This window comes from Melospiza melodia, chromosome 10 (genome assembly GCF_035770615.1).
Source record: "Melospiza melodia melodia isolate bMelMel2 chromosome 10, bMelMel2.pri, whole genome shotgun sequence".
NCBI classification, from domain to species: domain Eukaryota; kingdom Metazoa; phylum Chordata; class Aves; order Passeriformes; family Passerellidae; genus Melospiza; species Melospiza melodia.
Genome location: NC_086203.1, coordinates 26,587,027 through 26,604,083, shown reverse-complemented (window position 1 = coordinate 26,604,083; position 17,057 = coordinate 26,587,027). Strand labels below are relative to the sequence as shown.

At 38.7% G+C, this 17,057-nt stretch overlaps 1 protein-coding gene across 1 annotated transcript; it reads left to right on the top strand.

Moving 5' to 3' along the window:
• TMF1 (TATA element modulatory factor 1) lies at positions 1 to 17,030 on the top strand. Its single transcript, XM_063164994.1, has 17 exons — positions 1 to 186; positions 2,202 to 3,442; positions 4,301 to 4,404; positions 5,271 to 5,397; positions 6,272 to 6,377; positions 7,016 to 7,158; positions 7,845 to 8,011; positions 8,163 to 8,319; positions 8,775 to 8,867; positions 9,482 to 9,638; positions 10,400 to 10,592; positions 10,896 to 10,965; positions 11,046 to 11,138; positions 12,098 to 12,208; positions 12,599 to 12,745; positions 13,055 to 13,180; positions 14,076 to 17,030. The coding sequence occupies exons 1-17, from the start codon at positions 45 to 47 to the stop codon at positions 14,217 to 14,219; spliced, it is 3,321 nt and encodes a 1,106-aa protein (XP_063021064.1). The 5' UTR covers positions 1 to 44; the 3' UTR covers positions 14,220 to 17,030.
• The last annotated feature ends 27 nt before the right edge of the window (positions 17,031 to 17,057 follow it).

Sequence of the window (17,057 nt, the reverse complement as noted above, 5' to 3'; positions counted from 1 at the left end):
AGCAGGGGCAGCCCTGGGGAACGGGCGCTGCGGAGCCGCCGAGGATGAGCTGGTTCAACGCCTCGCAGCTGTCCAGCTTCGCCAAGCAGGCGCTGTCGCAGGCGCAGAAGTCCATCGACCGGGTGCTGGACATCCAGGCCGAGGAGACCCCCTGGCCCGACGCCGTCATCCCCGACTACGGTGACGGTAAGGGCTCGGTCCGGCCGCCGTGCCGAGCCTCGCGGCCCCAGCCTCGCCCGCCTCCTCCGCTGTCTCCTCTTACCCTGGGGAGGTTTAACCGGCCCTCCTCCCAAAGCTGCCCCGGGTTTTATAATTCAGAGCCCCCTGTGCTTTAATTATCCACGTTCTGCTCCCTCCCGTGCCGGGGGACACCGACACGAAGCCGGGGCAGGCTCAGCTCAGAGCCTGGCTGGTGTCACCAGTGTCCTGCTTTTATCGCATAAGTAGCACTGAGCTTCATATCCCTGCTTCTCGAGACGTTATTTGTTTATATTTGTTTTCTGAGGGGCTAATAATTGGTAAAAACTCAGTAATATAAAAGGGGAAATCATGCTGTTTTCAGAGGCTTCCATGGATTCACTCTCTGCAGAGGAGAAGCTGAAAGTCTGGTCCATATGAACGAAATGAAATTTCCACTTTTCGTGGCTTCCAGTTCATAATCCTCCAACATCTGTCGAAAGGAATGTGCTGGTGGAAAAGTTGTCATGGCTATGAGGAAGTGTCTCCCCTGTGCGTGTGCTAATGGAGAGCCTGAAGGAATGGTCAGCCCTAAGCTGCTGTTTGGAAGGGAGAGAGCAAAAAGAGCCCTCGTATTAGAAACTCCCCCCAAAATAATAATAATAATAATAATAATAATAATAATAATAATAATAATAATAATAATAATAATAATAATAATAATAATTCAATATAATAATAAACAACATATGGGAAATGAGGTCATCTGGAATTAGTGTCATTGCTACAACTGTATCTAGAAAAACTACGCATATTTGGAGGAGGAGGAGGTTATGTCCAGGTGAAGCCACAGCAGTGATATTTCTGAAACTGAAAGCTGTAGCAACTGAAAATGTTTTCCAGGTCGGTTGCTCAGCAAAGTCAGTTTTGGATGTCTTTATCCCCTTGAGGGCTTGGCAATCATATAAGTGGTCTGGTGTCATCTTAAAATGCAGAAATTATTTATAGAAAACTCTGTCATGCTTAATTTCTCAAAGCTTTAGACTTGTCCAAATTTTTAAAATTTTATTTGTGTCTTAGTATTTATGGTAGTTCTGTAATTCATAAGAAGAGCAGCAAAGATCAGCCTGCATCTGGTTTTGAGGGAAAACCTTCTTGTTCTTAAGAGATGTCAAAATATGTTCTGAATGTTACAGTTAAATCAGCTTTTTCTGAAGCTGTTGAATCATGGACAAGGTAGCAATAAGTGAGGTGTTTGTAGTAATAAATCACATGTTTGTAGTATTTTGGGCAATGAAAACAGTAATTATTTGGATTTGAGGCCAACAGCTATCAACTGTTCTGAAAGTAGAAGCCAGCTTTAAATATTGTAAAAAACTCAGTTTTTAATAGATGCTGCTGTTTAGAGTGAGTTTGTTTTTAAGTAGTCTGAAATAGTTATGTTACCCAGATTATATTTTAGGTACAAAATTGGATACTGTTTTTTGGCTTCTCTTTCTTACTTCAGATGCTTCTGAAATTTGATGCTGAAATTCTTGTTCTTGCTGTTGACAAGTCCTGGAAAAGCTGCAAGAAATACAATAATTGGAATTGTTGATGTTGTTTTAGGGCAGCTTCAGAACTGAACAATTCAGTATTTCTCTACAGAAGAGGAAAATTCTCAGCTGGGCTGCTGCTGATTTTTATTGTCAGCTCCATGCTGATGCTTGGTGTATGAGGAAAAATGAAATCTTGTCAGAAACTGAAGGGCAAGAACCCTTCTTACAGTGTAAATGCTGCAAATACTCAAAGGTTTTCCCCTTCTTCTGTAATGGTGTGTGAAGTGCTTATGTGCTATTTGCAGATAACTTTTAAGACCTTGTAATTTTTTCCTCCTTTTTAATCAGTATAATTCTCCTTACTACAGCTTTTCATGTTGTTTTGCCTGGACTCCTTTCACTGTAGGGAAGCAGGAATTTTTGCTTTTGCTTGTAGCCTTCAAAGTGGGGTTTATTTGCCTATCTCCCTTTTTTCCTTTATTTTAGGAACAAATTCTCTCATAAGTGGAGGATGGGACACATCATCCTGGGGCTTGAACTCAACTACAGAACCCCAGAACCAGCCAGTGTCACCCACAGCCATCACAAAGCCCGTGAGGAGGACGGTTGTGGATGAATCTGAAAACTTCTTCAGTGCCTTTCTCTCCCCAACAGATGTTCAGAGTATACAGAAAAACCCAGTGGTGTCCAAGCCTCCAGCCAAATCACAGCGACCCAAAGAGGAGGTGAAAAGCACTTTGAAGGAGTCTCAGCACTCCAGTCAGCTGGAAGGGCCAGTGGCAGCAGAGACAGAGGTCAAGGATTCCTCTGGAGCTGTCCTGGACTTGAAAAGCCTTGATATTCCCAAGGAGAAATTGGAAGAGAATGCTGTGCTTCAGTCTGATGGCCAGCATGAAGCAAGCACAAATGAAGCTACTGACAAAAAGGTGTCTGCTCTAAATTTTGAAGAACCTGAAGATTCTCCTACTGAAAAATCCAGTGTGGGAGGGGATGGAGCAGGGGGGGCACCCGAGGGCACTGCTCAGCCCCTTGGAGCAGGCACGAAAGACCTGGGTTTGGAGGGGAAGGAGAGAAAGACTGAGGACAGACAAAGCAATACCCCATCACCTCCCATCAGCACCTTCTCCTCAGGCACTTCCACAACCAGTGATATTGAAGTTCTGGACCACGAAAGTGTGATAAGTGAGAGCTCAGTAAGCTCCAGACAAGAAGCTGCAGATTCCAAATCCAGCCTTCACCTCATGCAGACGTCGTTCCAGCTCCTGTCCACGTCTGCCTGCGCGGATTATAATCGCTTAGAGGACTTCCAGAAAATGACTGAGAGCTGTGGCTCCTCGGATGCCTTTGAAAGAATTGATTCATTCAGTGTGCAGTCCTTGGACAGCAGGAGTGTCAGTGAAATAAATTCAGATGATGAGTTATCAGGCAGGGCTTCTGCTTCGGCATCTGTCGCTGTCAGTCCTTCCGTGCCAAAGACAGAAACGGTTGACGCCCTGAAAAATAAATCTGAAAACTTGAATGATGCTCCTGTGCTGCATGCTGAGGAGGCTGAGATGGAAGAGAGTGGGAGAAGTGCAACCCCTGTTAATTCTGAGCAGCCAGATGTTGTTTTGGTTGCTGCTGTGCAAACTGTTGAAGAGCAGGTTGTGAAGGAGGAGGCCGAGCCCCAGCAGGATGCTGGGGAACCATTGGTAGAACAGGACACTGAAAAGCAAGAGCTTAAAAAGGTAAATCAAACATGTATTGCAAACACACCTTTTAATTGCAAATGCGACTCCTGACATTCCCTTACATTGTCCTGTATCTCTTAGATCAGCTTATTTGAATGAATTAATCAATGCTGAGCTATCTGACCCTGTAGAAAACTGTCCCTGATATCCTGCAGTGGAACAGTACTGGTAAAATTTCTGATCAGATACTTGTGGGTTTCACCTGACCCACCTGGTTGTCATTGTTGTGAATTGTGAGTAAGGGTGGCAAACAGGAAGCCTAATAAGTCAAATGTGTTATTTTATTTCTTTGGTGTTTACATTTGTATATTTTCTTGTATTTTTGTTATCTATGTTCAACTTTCCAAAACTTGATATTAAGAAATTATTTTGAGGATGTGACCCAAGAGCTTTTGACTCTGAGTGAAAGTTTTCCTCCCTCATCTGAGGGTATTCTGCTGCTTTTTGCTAATGTTTCACAGAGGAGACTCTCCTATAGAAATTATTCTGTAAAGAACATTGTGAGTCTTCATGTTTAATGTAAGCCATAGTTTTATAGACTATCAGCTCTAGTTAAAAGCTTCATGTAAAATTAAACTGTATCACAGCTGATGATTTTGTTGAGGAACTCACTTGAGCCACATGTGCTGATTTAGTAGGATTTCTACACCTAGAGAAAACAGTTGTCTTTATGTTCAGGTATGTGGCAGAAACATGATAATCCTCACTGACTTCTGCCCCAAATTCCTGAAACATGGACCACTTCAATTTTAAATAGTCTTGTGAGGGAATAGGAGGGAGGAGAAGGGAAAGCCTCCCCCTCCTGTGTTTTAATTGTCCCATTAATCTGCTCTGTATCTATAAAACCTTGTCCAGATGATTGATGCATTAACTGAGAAGCTGGAGAAGAGGGAAATACAGTTATTAAGCACTAGCAAAGAGAGGGCTCGCTTGGAAGAAGCTTATGATAACCTCAAAGAGTAAGTATGAAAATGCACTCAGTGCTGTAATTGACTTTGCTGTAATAAAATGTTAGATAATAGATCAAACAAGGAGCTTTGTGACTGGAGCAAAGGTTACAGGGGATGTGCACTGTTTGGGAAAGGTGGTAATAATGATGGCATGTGCTGTGATGGGATTTTTTAAAAACATGTTATTTTTTGGAGCCAAAATCTCTTTTGGGAGGGGGCTGGGGAAAGAGTTTTTAATAAGCAAGCAGTAGGAATGACAAATGTGGAGAATCAGTCTTGGTCACTAATAAAGATCTTTATTATAAGATTGGATTCAACTATTAAGAGAGACTGACTTTACTGATACAGAGGGAGGAACCTGATTTATTAAGCAATTTGTTGACTGAAATGTAGGCAGGGACACTATGGAAGAAGGGCTGGTTGTAGGGGAAAACTTGAAATTATTATTTAATTTGGTTAAAGTTAAAAAGGGAAAAAGTGGGAAGTTGTATTTACCGGCTCTGATCAAATATTGAGTTATAAAATTTACAGATATATGATGCTGTTGTTTAATGACTAAATTGATCCTAACTTAAAAAATAGATTAAATAATTTACCCTTTATATGATACAGATTATGGTTAACTAAAAAGGACTTTTTCAAGGAGAAAATATTTAAGCTAAATCAAGCATTTAGTTGTTTTCATGGGTAAACTACTGAATTGATAAAGATCTTTGATTAGGACTTCTGATACAGCTGTGAGGTTTTTTGACTTTAGCTTATCATGTGTAATAAAAGTAAAATACTTCTGAAAAGCATTTAAGACAACTTGTTGCAAACTGTTTGGAGTGTCACATACCCATGAAACTGTTCTGAAATATTAATTTTAAATGCAGTGAAATGTTTAGAATGAAAGAAGAGAGCAGCAGCCTTTCATCTCTTAAAGAGGAGTTTGCTCAGCGAATTGCAGATGCTGAGAAGAAGCTCCAGCTAGCCTGCAAAGAGAGAGATGCAGCTAAAAAGGTGATTTGGCTGTTTTTTCATGAAATTAATATTTATTAGTTTATGACACAATTGAATTTCTTGAGGAAAAGCAATTAATATTAACCCAGGGAGAATCATGAGGCTGGTAGTGACCAGCATGAGCTGTTTCCAGCCATCCAGGCTGCTTGGTGTTCAAATCTGTGTTCCTGCATCCATGCTGTGAACCAGCTTGGGGAAACTCATTTAATTGGGAAAAAAGAGATTTAATGTGTGCTCTCATTCACCTTGTACCAAATAATTATTTGCATTGGTGAGGGAGATGTGAGGAAGGGGTGAAGAATGGGAATGGCTTCTTTAGAGGATTAGCTGGGAGGAAAATTAAGGGCTGATGGCAGATTGATTTGGAACAAGCAAAGAAATCTACAGCAGCAAAGTTTGAGCTTTAAATGTTCTTGACCTGGTGTCTCAGCATTTAATTTCTGTAGCTTAATGCAGAGAGGAAACTCAAATCTGACTGAAAAACAAATATTTTTCAGCTGTTTGTCACTGTGTTGACACAGCAGTCAGTTGAACTAGAAAAATTATTCAGTAGCTATGTGTGAATAGGACAGGTTGGTTTTTCTCTATTGCAAAAGTTTCAAGAAAATTGAATTGATGGGGAAGTTAGAACAAATTGTACAGAGGATTTACAGAGTTTCAATCCTTGGAGGTTTTTAAAACTTGATGCAATAAGGCTCTGAGCAATCTGTTTTGATCAGATAATCTCCAGAGTTCCCTTCCAACCTAAATTGTTTTCCAAGCAAAGTCTTGTGAGAGGAAGGGCAGAAGGAAAAGGTGATCAGTGTAGCTCACTCTGTGTTTTTCCCTCCATGTATTTTAATAAACAATCTTAAGTATTTTATCCTATTATTAGGAAGTAAAGACTGTTAAAGAGGAATTGGCTACTAGACTTAATACCAATGAAACTGCTGAATTATTGAAAGAAAAAGAAGAGCAAATCAAAGGATTAATGGAGGAAGGTGAGAATTAATTTTTTTTTGGTAGTAAAAATGTGTAGGATAGTTTGAAATGTGGTGGCCTTGCACACAAGCCTTGTTGTGTGGGTAAAAAGTGCTAAATTTGAAGCCTGTTGAATGTGTCTGAATGTTTTAAGCATTTAGTGAATAGCAAAGTGTAACAGGAGGGGTCTGGCAGGTGCAGGTGGCTGCAGAGGTGATTCCTACAAGATGCATTAAAAGCTGCTGAGGGATAAAACCAGCATGTGCAGAACAGCATTCCTTGTTCCATTCAGAAGAAATCTAATGAGGGCATTGTTCATGGCATTTTACAGTGTCTCCTTTAATACTTCTTAATTTTGGAATTGAAATACAGATACTAAATGAGAAGATAATTTTTTTTCTAACGTGATGAGCTCACTTGCTTCATTTTCAAAGCCTTTTACATCCTATCCTCTCTCACTGTAGCTCAGTGTAGCAAAGGTATCTCAGGATAAGATATATTTAAATTTAAGAACTTGCATGAAAAATTGTAAGAATAAGTATTTCCATATTTACTGTAGTATTATTTTCATGAAGCTAAAGAGCAAATTTGGTGTGAATAGAGACAATCCATAGGATATCACCAATATGCACTGGCTTCATGTTCAATTTCTTCACAGGAGAAAAGCTTTCCAAACAGCAGCTGCAGAATTCCAACATTATTAAGAAATTAAGAGCCAAAGAGAAAGAGAGAGAAAACATTAACACAAAACAGAGCAAGAAGATTAAGGAATTGGAAGAGGAGTTGCAGCATTTAAAACAGGTGAGATAGTTGTTGAAATTTTTGTTTAGAAGTTTTTATGTTAGCTGCAAAATTGCCTTTTGGGAAGGCTCTTGATAAATTGACATTTTTTTTTTGTTTTCTGGAGACTTCTCTATTTCATAGAATCCCAGAATGGTTTGGGTTGGAAGGGAGCCTAAAGCCCATCCAGTGCCATCCCCTGCCATGGGCAGGGACACCTTCCACTGTCCCAGGCTGCTCCAAGCCCCATCCAGCCTTGGACACTGCCAGGGATGGGGTAGTCCCAGTTTCTCTGAGCAATCTGTGCCAGGCTCTCACCTTCTCACATGATTGGAGCACTGAGTTGTGATTTGTGTGTGTATTCCTTGTAAAACTGCAGTGAGGGATCTTCTGAGCTGTTTGTTTGCACTTGCACTGCTGTTACCATGTGAGCTGGAAAACCTGCACCACCAAAATTTGGACAGTTAGTGATTGAGTCAAGATTTTACAAATTTCAGACCCAGGATGTGGAGTTGTGTGAAGTGGTGGTGTAAAGCAGCTCCCTCCTCTGGGCAAGGCAGGGAAGCAAAACCTTTCTCTTTCTGCCAGGTGTTAGATGGGTTTAGCCACTTATCCCAAACTGGCTGCCACTGTTGTCCCTGTCCTTGGGCAGTGCTGTCAGCCCCATGTCCTGGGGTTTGTTTCATGTTTCCTGTCTGCCCTGACAGGTGCTTGATGGCAAGGAGGACCTTGAGAAGCAGCATCGAGACAGCATTAAACAGCTGAACAGTGTTGTGGAGAGGCAAGAAAAGGACCTTACTAAACTTCAGGCACAAGTGGAGGAACTTGAAGAAAGGAACAGGAGTGTGCAGGCAGCACTCGACAGTGCCTACAAGTGAGCAAAACAATCACACCTTCAGATTGTGGCTCTTTCTTGTGCAATGCTTGTGAAATATTTAAATGGAACAAAGTTACTTTCCAAGTTGCTGTTGGCATTTAAATGTACTGAGGTTTGTTTATTTCTTTCTTTGGTTCTTTCTTCTCAGGGAACTTGCAGATCTTCATAAAGCTAATGCCACAAAGGACAGTGAGGCTCAGGAAGCAGCCCTGAGTCGGGAGATGAAGGCCAAGGAAGAGCTTGGGTTAGCACTGGAGAAGGCCCAGGAGGAGGCTTGGCAGCAGCAGGAAGCTTTGGCAATCCAGGTGGGTCTGAAATGCAGCAGTAAACTCTGTAAATCAACAGGTGACTGCACTGACTGCTGTGTGCACCTGATGGAATGCACCAGGTGGAACTCGTTTCTGTGTACTTAGCAAATACCCAGAGGATTTCTTCCCTGTGGAACTTGTTCCATATTCATGGATTGCTTGTGTTAACCCTTAAAATACTAATTTTATTTAAAAGTATTTATAATTTTACCTATCTAGATTAAATTACTTTGACAGGCTCTATATTAAGTTTGTGGTACTCTTACCTGTTGGAATTTTTAGTGATAAATAAATCAGTGTAACTGTTTGTGTACGTGCAGAAATGAAGCTTTTACTTGTAGACAGACATATCACTGTTTATCACTGTTTGAAAATGGTGTGGGACTGTGGTAAGGAATAGGTGATGATAGAACTTTTGGCAAGAGTTTAGCAACAATTTCTTGTTTATTTAGGTGGCAGACCTGAGGCTGGCACTGCAACGTGCAGAGCAGCAGGCAGCGAGAAAAGAAGATTATTTACGGCAGGAAATTGGTGAACTACAACAGGTACTGGAATAAACAGATGATGCCCACTTGCACCTGCAAGGAGGACTTCTAAAACCCAAAAATAAAATGCTACCATGACATGAACAGCCTGAAAGAGAGGCTTTGTTTTCCTTGTTACCTGCACTGGTTGTCCTTTACAGAGGAGCAATAAAAATATTAATGGAAATGTTTTTTTAAATCACATAGTGGAAAAAGTTATCTTAGTTTTTTATTAGGTCTCTTAAATAGAATGCTGTCCTTTTTTAATATGAGACAAAATACAGACATTAATTTTTTGATAGTTGTCTAAAATTGTTGGCAAATGCACTATGGATGAATCTTTATCTGCTTCTTAAGAATATTTTTATTGTTCTTAAGGGTCAGAGTATAGATGGTTGCCAAAACGTTTCAAATTATATCCAGAGCTCTGGAATTTTTGGGCCCTTGCTCTATTATGTATCTAAAAATGTTTTACTTCTCTCTTGGAATTTCACACTTTGAGTTTGAAGCACATGAATGTTAGATTGCAAAGCAGTAATCTTAGAATGTAAAGCAGCTGCTATTTATTTCGATGAACTCTGTATGAATCTTTCAGTCATCATATGATTTAAATTATATTTGATTTGTGATTTCAGAGACTTCAGGAAGCAGAGAGCAGGAACCAAGAGCTGAGCCAAAGTGTGACCTCTGCTACACGGCCCCTGCTGAGGCAGATAGAGAACCTGCAGGCCACGCTGGGAGCCCAGACCTCTGCTTGGGAGAAACTGGAGAAGAACCTTTCTGACAGGCTGGGTAAGGTGGGAGGCTCTGGGTGAAGACGAGAGATGTGGGAAGGTAAATGTCAAGGGCTTAATTAACACTTGCCCAAAGTGTAGATGGTGGATCAGGAGAGAGGAGCACCAAATGCTTTCCTGTAAGGAAATGGTCTGGGGGGTTATGCCAAGGTTCTTGGACAGGTAAAACACTCTGTAACATGAGACTGTAAGGTGTACATGTCCTCACAGCACCTAAGGGCATTGAGACACTGAAAGTATTCCAGCCTGATGCTGAGATTCCCAATTGTAAAGTTTGGAATCACTTACCTGACTAGGTGATGATACACATACTGTGTCATCATGTTATGATGATATTATATTGCATTATATTATCAATATATGTACATAGATTGTATGATGATACATATCACTTACCTGCATAGCTGATTATATATTGTTTGATACAGTAGTAACTTATTGTTTTAAATGAAAAATACATTAAAAGCCCAAAAAATACATTAAAAGCCCAAAGAAATTGTTTCCTTTCTGGAAGCAATCTGTAGTTGTATACTGCATTCTGAAAGAGTCTGAAATCTGTTCATTCTGCATTGCTTTGATCCTCTGTGTGTGGAAAATATTTAATTTCCTTTACAAAAGAAAACAAGATGTATTTTTTAAGAAAGGTTAGTTGCATATAAAAAAAATATCTCAAATTCAATTTTGATATATAAGTAAGTGGCTGATATTCTAGATATTTGATCAAAAAAGGTTAAATTCCATGTTTTTTCTTACTATTAGGGGAGTCCCAAACTCTTCTAGCAGCAGCTGCTGAGAGAGAACGGGCTGCTACAGAGGAGCTTCTTGCTAATAAAATTCAGATGTCTTCTTCTGAATCTCAAAATAGTCTTTTAAGGCAAGAAAATACCCGTCTTCAGGCTCAGCTGGAAGTGGAGAGAAACAAATTAAAGAAAATGGAAAATGAGAACAGCAGGTGAGTTCATTTTTGGTTAACAGCATTTCTTTTTAATGTAGGGAAATGGAGTGTTGATGTGACTGTGCAAAGTGTTGGCACAATGTTACAAAACAAGGTTGTGGATAGTTTGTTTCATTTTAAAGATTAAAAAATGTTACATTGATAACAATTTGTAGCCTTGCAGCTGTGTTTATTTTTAAAGCATCTGAATATACAGGGAATCGAATGGAGAATACTTATTTATTATTTATTATTATTATATATTATTACTATACTTATTAACTTATTTATTAACTTTACCTCTTTCCTTCCTCCCTGTAGGTATGAGGTTGAACTAGAAGGGCTCAAGGATGAGTATGCAAAAACCTTGGAAGATGCAAAGAAAGAAAAGGTATTGCCTAGTTCAGCTTTAATCTCTGTGATGCTTGAAATCTGAGCTAGCAGATTAACAGCTTTTATTTCTCTTTGCAGGCACTGCTGGCTACTCAGTTAGAAATGGAGAAGATGAAGGTTGAACAGGAGAGGAAGAAGGCTGTTCTTGTCCAAGAAGCAGCAAAGGAGAAGGTGCCAAAACCTAACATTTATAAGTCTTACAGATATTGTCTTTATTTTAGTAGACATCTATACCTGAAACTTTTAGTGACTGGCAGTGTCTTTCCAGTGAAATAGGTGTTGTGTAAGACTCACTGAACTAAGTTTTGAGAAATAGTCTATTTAACCTGAGAAGAGGTAAAATATGGATTGTTGACTTAATCCTTTGTGTTCTTTGAGCACTCTTGGATCCTTTGTCTTCTGAAGCTACTTGTTTCCTTTGCTCAGACTTACCAGCATTGCTTCCACTGAATTCCTGTTTTGTTTCAGCGTGCAATGTTCCACATGCTTTCCAGCTGAAGTCACAAGTCACAGAACAATCCTCAATAGTCATTAAATTCATTACCACTAATTAGCAGTTCGTATTCAGTAAAACTATTTCTGTTGTTTGTTTCTTACTGTCTCCAGTCCTGAAATCTAAGTGCTTTCCCCTTCAGAGGTTAGCATGCTTGTAGATGCTGCCTGGAAAAGGGGGGCAGTTTTGAAGAGGTATCAGTAAATTATTAGCATGTGAAAAATCCTGGAATTTAATCCATACACTTTATTTAAAAATAAGAAAAAGGCCTTAACCTTCATTCTAAGAGATGATCTTCTGTGTGTGAGATGTCTTTCTGTGATACACTTGGATGTTCAAAACTGCCTCTGAGTCTCTTTTGGCTACTTGAAAGAGAACCTCTTTTGGAGTAATTTGGAGCTTCTGTCTAAATTTCCTGAAAGGTCCAAGATCTTTAAGATGGGCTGTTACAGCACAGAAATTCTTTGCTGTTGAACTTCCACATATTTTAGGTATGGGGCAAGTAAAAAATCTATCACAGTGTGTTCTGTAGTTGTTGGTGGAAAAAAGGAGACTATTTATAGAATTTCTTTTAGCCTGTTGTGAAGGTTTTTTCTTTTCTAACTGGTGATATTGGATGTCTTTGTTTGTTTTTAAGGACCGAAAGACCTTCGCAGTTGAAACTGTATCAAGTACACCGTCAATGTCCCGCTCCAGTTCCATAAGTGGGGTGGACATGGCAGGTCTTCAGACCTCTTTCCTCTCCCAGGTAGGATAGATCCCCTATAATGGCTTTTTTCTTCTTGACAGACCACTTACTTCACTTACTTCCCTCCTCAAGAGCTTCTAGTAACGCAGAAAATTACTCTTTTCAAGAGTGTATTGGCCTTAGACAAGGTAACATCCTGTGCAGAAACATCTAAAATCTGCTCACAAGATGTCTGTGACTGTAAAACATACAATTAAAATTGATTTATTTTTACTTTCACTCCTGGTTTAGGGCACAGCCCTTGAAAACAAGCTTTAAGCATTGAAATGCTTGCCTAGCACAGTGTGTTTTAAATCTTAAGTTATGCCATATTTAGGAATCTTTTAGGGAAGATTCCAAACTGGCCATGTTTTTCTCTAATTTTCAGCTTCTCTAACCTTCTGTTTGTAGGATGATCCTCATGATCACTCATTTGGACCAATAACTACCAGTGGCAGCAATCTCTATGATGCAATAAGGATGGGATCAGGTTCAAGTGTAATTGAAAACCTTCAGTCACAGCTAAAACTAAGAGAAGGAGAGATTTCACATCTACAGGTAACTTTTCAGAAAGCTTGGTGTGTGTTACAAGATCTCTGTGAACCAGCACAGCTGTGTAGGGATGAGCACAAGAAGAATTTGTTGGTTCCTTTTTCGTTTTGGCAAGGACCTATCCAGAAAACCTGTCTGTCTGAAAAGTAAAATATCCGGGATACTGAGGTTTAAGAAGAAAGTGAGAGTGGATCTGAGATGTGCTGTTTCACAGACTGGTTTAGAATAAACCTTAATTACTTGTATTTTGATATGTTGTTTTATAAATAGAGTAAATTCTTTCCTTCTTCTCCTTGTTATGTGTGTTTACCCTAGCTGGAAATTGGAAACCTGGAGAAAACTCGATCAATAATGGCAGAAGAGCTGGTTAAATTAACAAATCAAAATGATGAACTTGAAGAAAAAGTGAAGGAAATACCCAAATTACGCACACAGTTAAAGGTAAGTGCATTTCTGGTGTAAATCCATAGTAAAATGTAGATAATTGCATTTCTTTAGGAGTAGTCCTGTCAGTTTAGGAATATATTCAAATCTGTCCCTAAGCATAAGTGACTGAAGAGCCCGGATTTTGATTGTTTTTTTTTTTTATATTTTATTTTATATATAATAGAATCTAAAAATGCCCACTCCATGGTTAGGGAGTCACTTCAAAACACAGTTGTTGGAAACATGTGCTGTGCATAAGACTGTGTGCTAAACCAGGGAGAAACCATTTTTGTTTCTATCATTTAGGAACTTGGCTGGAACTGGATTTTTTAGTAGAGGAAGGGTTTTGATAAATAGCATGGGTTGATGAGGTTGATGCAGAAGCTGAATATATGTCCAGTAGAGATACATATACAGAAATGGAAATATATGAATATATGTCCAGCTGAATATACGTCCAGTAGAGATACATGTATAGAAGTAGGACAAATAATTGGATGTTTAAGAATTTAAATTGAAATATTTCAAAAGTTCTGAAATAATTTTTGAATATAGAATGTTCAGTTTTTGCCATTTCCCAAACTGGTCATTCCTGTAGTAAAACACTGCAGTTTTCTAACTTTTTAATGCTTATAGCAATTGAACTTGAAGGTGCTTCAGTATGTCTTCTGAAGCCAGCACTAATTCTTTTTATGATGTTTGGAATATCTTCCTTTAACATCTAGAATATAAATCCAGCTGTATTCAAAGCACAAAGTACTTTTGAAGTTTACTGAGTGCTGCACTGTGGTTACACTTTGAGGTGGTGCTGCCTTATTTCCCCTGGCAGTGTAAAGCAGGGTCCAGCACCAGCTTGTTTGAATCTGAGAATAAGGAGCAGTGAGATAACTCTGTGTTAAAATCCTTGCAGGACTTGGATCAGAGGTACAACACCATTCTCCAGATGTATGGGGAGAAGGCAGAGGAGGCTGAGGAGCTCCGGCTGGATCTGGAAGATGTGAAAAACATGTACAAGACTCAGATAGATGAACTTTTAAAACAGAGACAAAATTAATTCCTTGTGGAACTGTTAGCATTGTATGGTGACAGACTGTAAAGATATCTGTTTATGTAAATGCTGAATTTAAATGTCCTGTAAAAAACCCCTGTATTATAGAAAATGTGACTATATAATAGAGTTCATATGTTGACAGAAGAATCAATGCTTTAAGTGTCCTGTTCTGTCTGCAGTTAAATTATTTGTGCAATATTTAATTTTTTTTCTTCAGTCATCCCTTTATTTAAGTTTTTGCTAAATGGTGGGCCATTTTACATAAACAGCAGAAATTTTGGTTGTTACCTTGGGAGACAGCACTGGAAGGCATGAGTAGTACTAAAGCAGCCCTTGATTCATAATCTCTGTAAACTTGTGAAAATCACTTTAGAAGTCTGTCTCAAGTGTTCATATGAGTTTTTCTAAAATCTCATCAGGTAATTTTTAATAACTAAGTAGCAAGGACTTGCTGTCTGAAGCATACCTGGTGGATATTTTTATGACAGGAAAATCTTAGATTTGTGCTTACAACATCTGAACCTGTCAGGGTGATTATTCTTAGACAAATCAGATTAGTCTGACTTCTTTACACTAAGTCCTCTAAAGCAGAGTGTGAGACTCAGATGAGACTTCAAATTACAGCTTCATCTTGTATATTGCTTGAGTAGTCTGGAGACAGCAGCTCTGCTTGTAATGATTAATATGTTCAACTTTTAACACCAGAAATCTCAGCTGTTAAATATCTGAAATTCTAGATTTAGTAAATAAATTCTAGATTTAGTAGCTGATTTTTACCAGTAGCTAGAACAGTTCAGAAGAATGCAGGAAACTGATTTTTTAAAAATAAATTGCTGCAGATCTCATGGTTCCTTTTATATAAGTAGCAAGGGTTAGACTTCTTGTAACACTGAACTGTGGCTTAATAACAGAGCAAGTCTCCAGTGGCTGCAGAGTATTTCTCATGCCATTCCTTCAGCAAGGTATTGGCCAAACAGCACTCACATGACTTGGAGCTGAGCTGCATTTTTGGTAATGTCAGAGGAAATGTTTAATGGGACCCTTGGGTATGCTGAGAAGGAGCTGTGTCTTCCTCTCTGCATTCCAGAGAGCAAATATTTTGCTGCATCTCAGAACCTACTCGTGTGAAATACTGGGCAGTTGAAATTCTTTGCTTATCACACCAGTGCCTCTGTTGGGAGAGGTTTTTTTTTCCCAGACCAGTGCATGTTGTAATTTGGGAACTCTTTCCCTGCTTGTGTATTTGGTGGCCTGACACACAAAAGATGTGAAGGATGAGGAGTTGCTTCTGCAGAAATGCCTCTTGGTAATATGATTTTACTATGGGTGTTAAGGATTTATTGCTCACTGAATAAATACACAAGCAAGGGAATGTTCATGGAAAATCCCAGTCTGATTTGAGATTCAGGCAGTTACTCTGTGAGGATTTCATTAAAACCATAGAGCCAGAACACTTAAATTTGTTGTAACTCCCCATCTGTCATAGAAATTTCTAACTGCTTTAATAAAAAATACTTTTTCCCCTTCCTTTTATTTTTTTTTTTTTCATTGGGAGGTGGGAGGGAATTACCCTCTTGTCTTCATTTCAGTTTTGGAAACCATGGTGGTATGATTTTTCTTCTAAAAACCTCAGAATTTAACACTTTGCCTTCATATTAAAGCATGGTTGGTTGCTCTAAGTTTCTGGAAAACCCTAGACCAATCAAACCTAAGCAAAAATCAGTCCCTATTAAAACACTTGCTGGAATTTTACTGATTTAGAATTATGATGTACAAGGGTTAGTTGAGCCTTTTCTTAAGAAAACAACTCTTTGTGATGGTCAAAGACTAGAAATTCTGTTTTGTCTACTACAGCTAATCAATAACTTCCTGGTTTTCACCTTTTTTTATTATCTTGGCAGACAAATGCAGCAAAGAAAAATAAATTATTTTATAGTCCTGAAGGACTGACAGTTCTGAGTATGTCTTGGGCTATCTTGTTTACAAGAGCTTAGGTAAAAGGGAAATTTTAACATGCAATCAGCATTAACTGTTTTAGATGTAAAAACACAAAAGGTATTAGATTTTTAAATCTCATTAAAGTAGATGTAAATATTTGTATTGAATATTTTTGGATTCTATATTCCCTTGTAGTGCAATCTTTAATATCACCTGAGAATCAGATGGCCTTCTGTGTCTTAATCATCAAAGCCTTAGAAAACAAAGTGGCTGTTGGAAGGTAACGTAGACTTTGAAATATCCTGGTTTGCTCATCTTTGATCTAACTGTATGCTTGTTTTGAAGAAACATTAATGTCTGCTTGAACACAATTCAATGCTCTTACTGAGATTGCCTAGAAGAGTAATGTGCAAAATGAAAGGAATTAGGGTAGAATTCTTGTACTCACTTTTGTCTAGATTTATTATTTTAGAACATCCTTTTGAAAGTAACTAATTTAGCTCTCATTTTCACTGGATAAGCAAGTATGAAAAATGTTATTTAAAGGTTACTCAGTGTAGTGTTCAGAGGGAGCTGAATTGCTGATGGAAAAGCCTCTGTGGATGTGGAATAGATTACTCTGGTACTCACTTCCTTTAGGAGCTCGTGTTCAAAATCCCATGTCAAATTCACATGAAAGAAGGGTTAGTTTTTTTTTTTTTTCCTGCTCCATGTTGTAATTTATGTGCTTACATTTTACTAAGGGCTATAATGATCCTTAATAAGAGGTGAAATGGTTATCACAGTGAAATTGAACCCTTTGGTTTCTAGTTGTAAAATATGTATAAACTGTATAAAGCACGAGCCAGCATAAAATAAAATTTTCTGCTAACAGTGTGCTCTGGTTCTCTTTGAGAAATGACT

Coding starts and splice junctions, on each gene's coding strand:
- TMF1 (XM_063164994.1), top strand. CDS start 45: ATGAGCTGGTTCAACGCCTCGCAGCTGTCCAGCTTCGCCAAGCAGGCG. Junction 187..2,201: donor CATCCCCGACTACGGTGACG/GTAAGGGCTCGG, acceptor CCTTTATTTTAG/GAACAAATTCTCTCATAAGT. Junction 10,966..11,045: donor AAGATGCAAAGAAAGAAAAG/GTATTGCCTAGT, acceptor TTCTCTTTGCAG/GCACTGCTGGCTACTCAGTT.